Source organism: Thamnophis sirtalis, unplaced genomic scaffold (genome assembly GCF_051295495.1).
Source record: "Thamnophis sirtalis isolate CommonGarterSnake01/CBP01778 unplaced genomic scaffold, rThaSir2_p1.2 scaffold_14, whole genome shotgun sequence".
NCBI classification, from domain to species: Eukaryota; Metazoa; Chordata; class Lepidosauria; order Squamata; family Natricidae; genus Thamnophis; species Thamnophis sirtalis.
In genome coordinates this window covers 4,577,043-4,586,837 of record NW_028261394.1, presented here as the reverse complement: position 1 = coordinate 4,586,837, position 9,795 = coordinate 4,577,043, and the positions used below count along the sequence as shown (strand labels likewise).

Genomic DNA, 9,795 nt, shown 5'->3' with positions numbered 1-9,795 from the left:
GAAAGAGAGGGAGAAAGAGAGAGAAAGAGGGGGAGAGAGAAGGAGAGAGGGAGGGAGAGAGAGAGAGGGAGAGAGAGGGAGAGAGGGAGGGAGAGGGAGAGAGAGGAGAGAGAGAGAGAGAGGGAGAAAGAGAGGGAGAGGGAGAGAGAGAGAGATCAGACTAGAACTCACCATCTCCTGACAATTGGTCCAAGCACATCCAAAATAAAACCCAGCTCTCCCATTTTTCTAGGCAAGTTGCCTTAACCTGAGGGACTTTTATTATTATTACGGTTGAATAATTTAAATTTTTTTACTTGTTTTGCGTTGGGGGTTTCCCCTCCTTTCGTTCTCTCTTCCTTGGATTGCAAAGGAATTGTGGGTTTTCGCAACGGCCGCTCGGTGAAAATTTACCCCCCTTCTCTGAATTGCACAAGGTTGTTTTCCTGACCCCCCACTGCTTGCGGGTTGGGTTGCGAGACCACAACTTGGCCAGGCTGAAGGCCTTCTCTTATCAAGACCCCAAAGGCATCCCCACTCTTCCTCCCCTTGGTTGACTTCCTCCCCGTGTCTCTGATGGCCACGCCCGCCCTTGTAGAGTTGGCTTCAAGGGTTCCTGAGACCCTAACGCCCCACTGGACGGAAACTGAGCACCTCTCAGGTCCTCTAAGAGCCGAGGTGGCACAGTGGTTAGAGTGCAGTACTGCAGGCCACTTCAGCTGACTGTTATCTGCAGTTCAGCGGTTCTAATCTCACCGGCTCAAGGTTGACTCAGCCTTCCATCCTTCCGAGGTGGGTAAAATGAGGACCCAGATTGTTGTTGGGGGCGATATGCCGACTCTGTAAACCGCTTAGAGAGGGCTGAAAGCCCTATGAAGCGGTAGATAAGTCTAACTGCTATTGCTATTGCTATTGCTTTTTTTTTTTAAATATTTTATTGGTAAAACGAAAATACAACATCCATAACTTGTAAAAAACAATACAACTACATTTCGAGATATTCCCATACTATCAAATCATATAAACATCAAAGGTTAGGTATCTTATTCCTTCCCTCCCTCTTCTCTTCCCTCATTTCTTCTTTTCCATACCCTTTTCTTCCCTCCCCCCTTACTTCCTTCTCCCCTGCCTTCCCTCCTTTCTTTTCTCCTTTCCTCCTTTCCTTCCCCCTCCTTTCCCTCCCTCGATCCCCCCTCCTTCTCACATACCTTCCCTCCTTCCCTTCCTCTTTCCCTCCTCCTTCTTTTCTCTTAATCTCCCTCCTTTCCTCCCTCCTTCCTTCCTTCCTTTCAACTCTCCTTCTCTCTTTCTTTCCCTCCCTCTTTCCCTTTTTTTATATAAAAAAGTTTTTTTATTAGATAAACATTCAAACATTGAACCTAGTGAGACATTTCTGGCATAAACGTAGTGATTGGATTTTACAACAGTGGCGTTTTATATCCATTACGTAGGGGTGTGTGGTCAGTCAGATTACCTGTCCGTTGATCCTTTCTTTTATATAATTACTAACCATACAAATACATATCCGATTCCTACCTATCGCACCTTCTTAATACCATGTTCTCCAATTCTTAACTTGTCTGTGTTTTTCTGACCCGGCCTTTCCCCCTCCTTTCTAACCATGGTAGGATTCAGCCGGTTCGCACCTACCCGAGAGAACCGGTTGGTAACTTTCTAAGCAGTTGGGAGAACTGGTTGTTGGAAGAAATCTCATTTTGTTGTTTTTTTTCTAACAGTGATAATCCTTTAAGGAAGGAAGGAAGGAAGGAAGGAAGGAAGGAAGGAAGGAGGGAGGGAGGGAGGGAGGGAGGGAGGGAGGGAGGGAAGGGAAGGAAGGAAGGAAGGAAGGAAGGAAGGAAGGAAGGAAGGAAGGAAGGAGGGAGGGAGGGAGGGAAGGAGGGAAGGAAGGAAGGAAACATTCTGGTGTTGTTTCTAGCCTCATCTTTATTGCCCTGCTTACAGAAACTGCCTCTCCGGTTAACCCTTATTACCATTGTCACAGCTAGGGCAAAGTGCCCATCAACCTGAGTGACGTTGAGTTGGCCATGCCCACCCAGTCACATGACCACCGAGCCCCGCCTACCCAGCTGGTCATTAGGGCAGAGAATTGGTTGTTAAATTATTTGAATCCCACCACCGATCGGTCCCATTTGTCCCAGATTTGGTGATATTCTGTCTTCTGCTTGTCTTTGAGTTCTAGAGTCAGTCTGTCCATCTCTGCGCACGTCAATATTATTATTTATTATTTCTTGTGCCGGGGAAATCTCTCTTATTTTTCCAGTTTTGTGCAGAAACCAGTCTTGTTGAAATGCGCAGCATTAAATATAGTCCCACCTTTGCCATGTATTTTCTTTTGGGATCCCGAATAAAAATATAATTCTGGCCTCCACTCCATCCTCTCATTTAGCATCTTTTCCAAATACTTTCTTATCTGGTGCCAAAAAATAGCCCTGCAGACCCATTTCCTGAACCGGGGACGGCTGGTGGGAGGGGGAGGGTGTCAGCTGGTGCCTGGGAGTTGATGAAGAATCAGGATGATGGGCTTTGGACTTCCTTTCGGCGGCTACCAGTTCAGCTCTGTGGCCAAGTAAAAAGGCGGAAGGAATTTGAGCAAGACAAATCTCCGTTCCTCGACCACGTTCAGAAATTGGGGAGGGGGTGGGGGGGGTGTTAGAGGGATGACTTTGCTAACTGCCAACTCTGCTCATTTTCATCATTTAAAAAAAAAATCGGTCCCTTTATATTTCTGACAAACGAAACGGAGGGAAGGAAGAAAGCAGGAGCAGAAGGAAAAGTTGAACAGCCCAACTCTGGGGTTTCCCCTCTTCCACTCCCCAATGGAACTTTTAAAAAAAGAAAATGCAAAAAAAGCGAAGGACCAAAAATGAGAGAGGAAATTAGAGGGGGGGGGGAAAGGGGAAGGGCAGGGAGAAAGCAACATGGTGTGTGTGTGTGTGTGTATGGGGGGTTGTTGAATCCTGAACTGATCTGTGCATTTGTTCTTCTGTTCCAGGTTTCTCCCACCTGCCGAGTGGTCTCTACCCCTCATACATTCCTCTGAGTCACCTGGAACCTCACAGCAGCAGTGGGAATCCCTTACTTGCTCAGCTGAGTCAGCACAGCCTCTTTGAGACCCCAAAAGGTAAGCCTTCCCTCCTTCCTTCCTTCCTTCCTTCCTTCCTTCCTTCCTTCCTTCCTTCCTTCCTTCTGTCTCTGTCTCTCTTCTCTCCTTCCTTCCTTTTCCTTCCCTCCCTCCCTCCATCTCTTCTCTCCTTCCTTCCTTCCCTCCATCTCTGTCTCTCTTCTCTCCTTTCTTTTCCTTCCTTCCTTATTTCCTCTCTCTTCTTTCCTTCTCCTTCCTTCCTTTCCTCCCTCCATCTGTCTCTCTTCTCTCCTTTCCTCTCTCTCTTCCTTCCTTCCTTTCCTCCCTCCATCTGTCTCTCTTCTCTCCTTTCCTCTCTCTCTTCCTTCCTTCCTTTCCTCCCTCCATCTGTCTCTCTTCTCTCCTTCCTTTTCCTTCCTTTCCTTCCTCCATCTCTGTCTCTCTTCTTCCTTCCCTCCCTCCATCTCTCTTCACTCCTTCCTTCTTTCCTTCCTTCTTCTCTCTTTTCCTTCCTTTTCCTTCCCTCCCCTCAATCTCTGTCTCTCTTCTCTCCTTCCTTCCTTCTCTTTCCCTCCCTCCTTCCCTCCATCTTTGTCTCTCTTCCTTCCTTCCTCCCTCCCTCCATCTCTCTTCTCTCCTTCCTTCTTTCCTTCCTTCTTCTCTCTCTTCCTTTCTTTTCCTCCCCTCCCCTCCCCTCAATCTCTGTCTCTCTTCTCTCCTTCCTTCCTTCTCTTTCCCTCCCTCCTTTCCTCCATCTTTGTCTCTCTTCCTTCCTTCCTTTCCTCCCTCCATCTGTCCCTCTTCTCTCCTTCCTTCCTTTCCCTTCCCTCCTTCCTCCCCTCCATCTCTGTTTCTCTTCTCTCCTTCCTTCCTTCTCTTTCCCTCCCTCCTCCCCTCCATCTTTGTCTCCCTTCCTTCCTTTCCTTTCCTCCCTCCATCTGTCTCTCTTCTCTCCTTCCTTCCTTCTCTTTCCCTCTCTCCTCCCCTCCATCTTTGTCTCTCTTCCTTCCTTCCTTTCCTCCCTTCATCTGTCTCTCTTCTCTCCTTCCTTCCTTTCCCTTCCCTCTCTCCTTCCCTCCATCTTTGTCTCCCTTCCTTCCTTTCCTCCCTTCATCTGTCTCTCTTCTCTCCTTCCTTCCTTTCCCCTCCCTCCTTCCTTCCCTCCATCTCTGTCTCTCTTCTCTCCTTCCTTTTCCTTCCTTCCTTTCCTCCCTCCATCTCTCTTCTCTCCTTCCTTCTTTCCTCTCTCTTCCTTTCTTCCTTTCCTCCCTCCATCTGTCTCTTTCCTCTCCTTCCTTCCTTTTCCCTCCTTTCTCCCTCCATCTCTGTCTCTCTTCTCTCCTTCCCCCTCCCTCCCTCCATCTCTCTTCTCTCCTTCCTTCTTTCCTTCCTTCTTCTCTCTCTTCCTTTTCCTTCCCTCCCCTCAATCTCTGTCTCTCTTCTCTCCTTCCCCTTCCCTCCCTCCATCTCTCTTCTCTCCTTCCTTCTTTCCTTCCTCTCTCTCTTCCTTCCTTTTCCTTCCCTCCCTCCTTCCCTCAATCTCCGTCTCTCTTCTCTCCTTCCTTCCTTCCTTCTCTTTCCTTCCCTCCTTCCCTCCATCTTTGTTTCTCTTCCTTCCTTCCTTTCCTCCCTCCATCTGTCTCTCTTCTCTACTTCCTTCCTTCCTTCCTTCCTTCCTTCCTTGCTTGCTTGCCATATTAGCTGAAAATTAGAGATTGAAACCATCTGTCCCAAGGTTAAAAAAAAAAATCTGGTAGGTTGATAAAGTAGGAAAGCCTTTTTTTCAACCTGACTTGGGATGCTTCCGAGTCAGCCCATGTCATCCTTGATATGTTTTGTACGGTTGGGTTTGCCTTGATCAAAGAGAATTGACCACAATCTGCTCTTCTCCCCCCCACACCCTCCTTTGACTTACAGATGGATTTTACCTTGCTGGGCACCCGGGACAAGCTGCTTTGCACACCCAGGCCACGCCGTCTAGGGCAGCCCCCAACCCTGCCTCCAGCACCCTCCTCCACGAAAAGGACTTTGGGCACCCACACAGGACCCCCAAGGACGTCCCCAAAGGCCTCGGTGGGAAGGACCGCTCTTACCGAAGCGACCTCTCCTTCTCCCTGGCCAAGAAGGAGGCCAAGCTGCGCGAGGACTCCCGGCCTCACAGCGTGGTGGACCTCACCCAGGACACCAAGCCCGAGAGCGAGAGGAAAACGAACGGATTTGAGAAGGCCGCGAAGGTCGGGGAGCGCTTGTCTCCCTACCTCGAAGAACACTTGTCCCATCGGGGGGTCTTCGGCGGAGAACCAAAGTCCAAACACCCCCTTCAGACCTCTTCCCTCAGCAATTGCAACATGACCGGAAGCGCCCAGGGCTCCGAGTTGGACCGCTGCCCCAAGGACCTCAGCAGACACGACGAGAATGCGAGGCCTCCTCCTTACGTCTACTCCGACCGGATCAAGAAAGTTGACGCCGCGATGAGCTCGGTGGCTGCCTTGCATGTGGCCTGCAGCTGTCCTTCGCCAGCTCAACCGGGGAAGCTGCCCCCGCCCTCGGCCTTCCCTCCCCAGCCAATCCACCCCAACATGTACACCATCTTCCCCTTGACCAAGGAGTCTGGGAGGGAACACAAGGTCATCGCGCCCACCTTCGTGCCTTCCCTCGAGGGGTACGACGAGAGGAACGGCCCCATTCAGATTGCCTCTCAAGCCCGGGACAATGCCAAGCTGAAGGAGAAGGAGGTTCCCACCGCTGCCCGAGTGGGGGTCTTGCAGGCCGTCCCCGAGAGGTGCCTGACGGAGGCTTCGCGCAACCTTTTGGCCCAGGAGTTCTCCCTCCACGCAGACGCCAAGCGGATGGAGATCCTGCGGGAGAAAAGCTCGGTCATCAGGGCCAACTCCATGGTCTTGAAGAAGCAGGCGGCTTCCGAGAACTTCCTGAACAGGCCGAGGTTGAACTCCCCCGAAAGCAGGGAGTACCTCCCTTTGAAGGACTTGCCCAAAGCGGGCATGGAGGCAGAGCATCGCTCCTGCGAGCGGGACCGTTTCCAAAGACCCGGCTGCAAAGAAGCGGTGAAGATCTATGGCACTTTGGACACCTCGTCTCCTTCCTCCTCTGCTTCCTCCTTGTCCTCTTCCTCCCGGCAGCATTTGGATCCCAACCAGCAGCTGAAGCCCCCGGAACAAAAATGGAAGCCTTTTGAAATGGGCAACTTTGCCACCACTCAGATGGCCGTTTTAGCTGCCCAACACAACCATGCCAATCGGGTGGAGGAGGACGCCAAGAAGACCTACCTGGAGCCCAGCAACCTGCAGAGGTCCTCCGTGGTGGGAGGCCGGAGCGTGCCAGAGAGCCTCCACCCTCCCTCGCACGGCGAAGGCTCCGCCATGCAAAGCCTCATCAAGTACAGCGGCAGCTTTGCAAAGGAGGCGTCGGCACGGCAAGGTGGCGGCAAGAAAAGTCCTTTTGGGGGCCTGGGCAACATGAAGCTGGACCCCGGTCAACAGCCTTCCCCCAAGCTCCAGCAGCTGCTGCCTCACCAAGCCGGCAAGCAGCTGAAGAAGGAACCGGAGCGGCCTGAAAGTGCCAAGTCTTTTGGACGCGAGAGCATTGGATCTCAAGGAGAGGTGGAAGTTAGACATCTCCCCGTTGGCATCGCGGTGGCGGTGGCTCGCCAGAAGGACAACAGCAGTGGCAGCAAGCTGGGGCTCGTGGACCGCGACCGCTCCCTCTCCTTGAGTAATGTGAAAGGTAGGTTGTGGGCGGGGAAGCATCCGGCTCTGGATGGCACAGTTGCAACTCCTGCCTTGGCCCTATTGGTTGGGGAATTCTGGGCATTGAGGTTTTTGTAGATGTAGGTTCACTTCTGAGCTTGAGATGGTTGGCTAGATGCAGATGGAGGTAGGAAGCTGGGGATCGGCGGTGGGGATTCTCCCAGGTGTTGGTACCTTTGGAAAGTTTGGACAAGAAATGTCAGAGTTTTAGCAGTGTGACTAGCTTTATGTGATACACCCAGGAGCAATAACACACCAAGACAATTACTGTATTTTTCGGAGTATAAGATGCACCCTTTTCCCTCAAAAAAGAGGCTGAAAATCTGATGCATCTTATACACTGAATACAGCATTTTTTGCCTCCCAATATCCTGTCCCCTTCACCGAAATGGCCACAGAGAGCGTTTTGGAGGCTTTCAGAGAGCTCCTGGAGGCTGGAGAGGGCAGAAATGAGCAAAAGCGGGCCCATTCCCCCCCCCAGCCCCCAGGAGCACTTTATAAGCCTCCTAAAGGCTATCCATGCCCATTTTTTGGACAAAAAATGGGCCCGTTTTCACAAAAAACTCCGAAAAATATGGTAACAGTGGTTTATTTACAAGTATATACAGGCAAACACATGCAGAAGATAAAATCCCTTTCCATTCACTACAGACACAAGGAGAGCACTGAATACACGCCGAGAAGAAAAAACACCCTCTAATAGCCACCTTTATATATATAGACTAGTGTGCGCCCCCTTCAGAGTCTTAAAAGGGTTATGCCATAGCTGCAATGAATCAACCTTATTTCGTCAGCCTGGCCTTCAGCTTACAAATTACATCTTACAGTCTTACATCAGCTGGCAGCTATTCAATCCTCAGGACCTCGACAAGAAAGTTTGGAGTGGACAACACAGAAATGAACAAAATAGATTTAGATTTTTTAGATTTTAAAGTTTATTTATATGCCGCCCTTTTCCCTGGGGCGACTCAGGGCGGCTTACAACTTAAAAGGGGAGGGGGAGACAGACTTTTAACATATAAGACAAATACATAATTAAAACCCAACATTCATACTATTCGGGCGGGTTGTAATCTTAACCCCAGGCCTGACGGGATAGCCAGGTTCTGAGGGCTGTGCGGAAGGTCTGGAGGGTGGTAAGGGTACGAATGTCCATGGGGAGATCGTTCCACAGGGTCGGAGCTACCACCGAGAAGGCTCTCCTCCGCGTAGTTGCCAGTCGACATTGACCGGCAGATGGGACTCGGAGGAGGCCTAACCGGTGAGATCTAATAGGTCGTGTGGAGGTAATTGGCAGTAGGCGGTCTCTCAAGTATCCAGATCCACTACCATGGAGGGCTTTGTGGGTGGCAAGTAGCACCTTGAAGCGTACCCGGAGATCGACAGGTAGCCAGTGCAGCTCGCGGAGGATAGGTGTTATGTGGGTGAAACAAGGTGCACCCACAATCGCTCGCGCGGCCGCATTCTGGACTAGCTGAAGTCGCCGAATACTCTTCAAGGGCAGCCCCATAGTTGTTATGGTGTCAATTACTATGGTAATGCTGTTCCTAGAAGGAGGGACGTGACGTTTTTAAAAAGATCTTTGTTGCAGGATCCAGTCTGAGTCGGTCGCTGGGACGAGAGGTTTACTTTTTCCAAGCTTTTGGAACTCGTGCTGGAGCCCATCCTCAGTGAAATTCTCTCTAGCCAGAATGTCCGTGGGGGCTATTCTATGCGTAGTATTTATGTGGTGCCTGGTTGTGTGTGAGTTTTCACTTGTCGATTGGGGTGCTGATGGCCAGCTAGAATAGAATATAGAATAACCTACAGCATACATTCTGGTAGGCAGAAGTTTCCTGAGGATGAGGTCCCGCTGTTGTGACCTGCCAGTGGCCAGTGGAGCTGGCAGCAGAGTCGGACAGTGAGGAGGTTGGGGAGGAAGATGGACCAGTCCTGGAGTCTGGGGAAAGCTCTGACGAGGACTCTGTGTTGGAAGCAGAGAGGGGGCCAGGGCCGTATGCCAGTTATCAGCTGCCTTCTGAGTCAGACATCAGTGGGGCAGAAGAACAGCTGGAGCCTGTTCCCAGTGCGCAGAGTGGGCAGACGAAGGGAAGAGCTAAAGAACAGGGGTCGACTTGGGAGTAAAGCCATAGGTGGACGGTGAATGGCCCCTCCCAGAGGAAATAAAAGAGGAGCGAAAGGGGAGTGGAGTTTGCAGGAGACCATTAGTTCGCTTCATTGGTTCATGACTCTCCGAGGCTCCTTGCCAAGTTCTGCAGATATCGACCTGGCAGCTCTCCAAGCCAGAGAAGGTCTGTGACTGTAAATCCTCTCTTGAAAGTCTTTGCAGGATGTGAAGGAGCAGAATTCACAGTCAATTAATAAAAGGGGTTTTATTTATTAAGGTCTGTGACTGTAAATACTCCCTTGAAAGTCTTTGCAGGATGTGAAGGAGCAGAATTCACAGTCAATTAATAAAAGGGGTTTTATTTATTAAGGTCTGTGACTGTAAATCCTCTCTTGAAAGTCTTTGCAGGATGTGAAGGAGCAGAATTCACAGTCAATTAATAAAAGGGGTTTTATTTATTAAGGTCTGTGACTTTAAATCCTCCCTTGAAAGTCTTTGCAGGATGTGAAGGAGCAGAATTCACAGTCAATTAATAAAAGGGGTTTTATTTATTAAGGTCTGTGCCTGTAAATACTCCCTTGAAAGTCTTTGCAGGATGTGAAGGAGCAGAATTCACAGTCAATTAATAAAAGGGGTTTTATTTATTAAGGTCTGTGACTTTAAATCCTCCCTTGAAAGTCTTTGCAGGATGTGAAGAAGCAGAATTCACAGTCAATTAATAAAAGGGGTTTTATTTATTAAGGTCTGTGCCTGTAAATACTCCCTTGAAAGTCTTTGCAGGATGTGAAGGAGCAGAATTCACAGTCAATTAATAAAAGGGGTTTTATTTATTAAGGTCT

At 49.9% G+C, this 9,795-nt stretch overlaps 1 protein-coding gene across 1 annotated transcript in view; it reads left to right on the top strand.

The window, feature by feature from the left end:
- Positions 1–9,795, top strand: part of LOC106550716 (trinucleotide repeat-containing gene 18 protein) — a 63,691-nt gene that overhangs the window by 10,367 nt on the left and 43,529 nt on the right. The window contains 2 exon segments of the mRNA XM_087729237.1: positions 2,993–3,121; positions 5,000–6,826. Of these exon segments, the coding sequence (XP_087585363.1) occupies positions 2,993–3,121; positions 5,000–6,826 (1,956 nt within the window).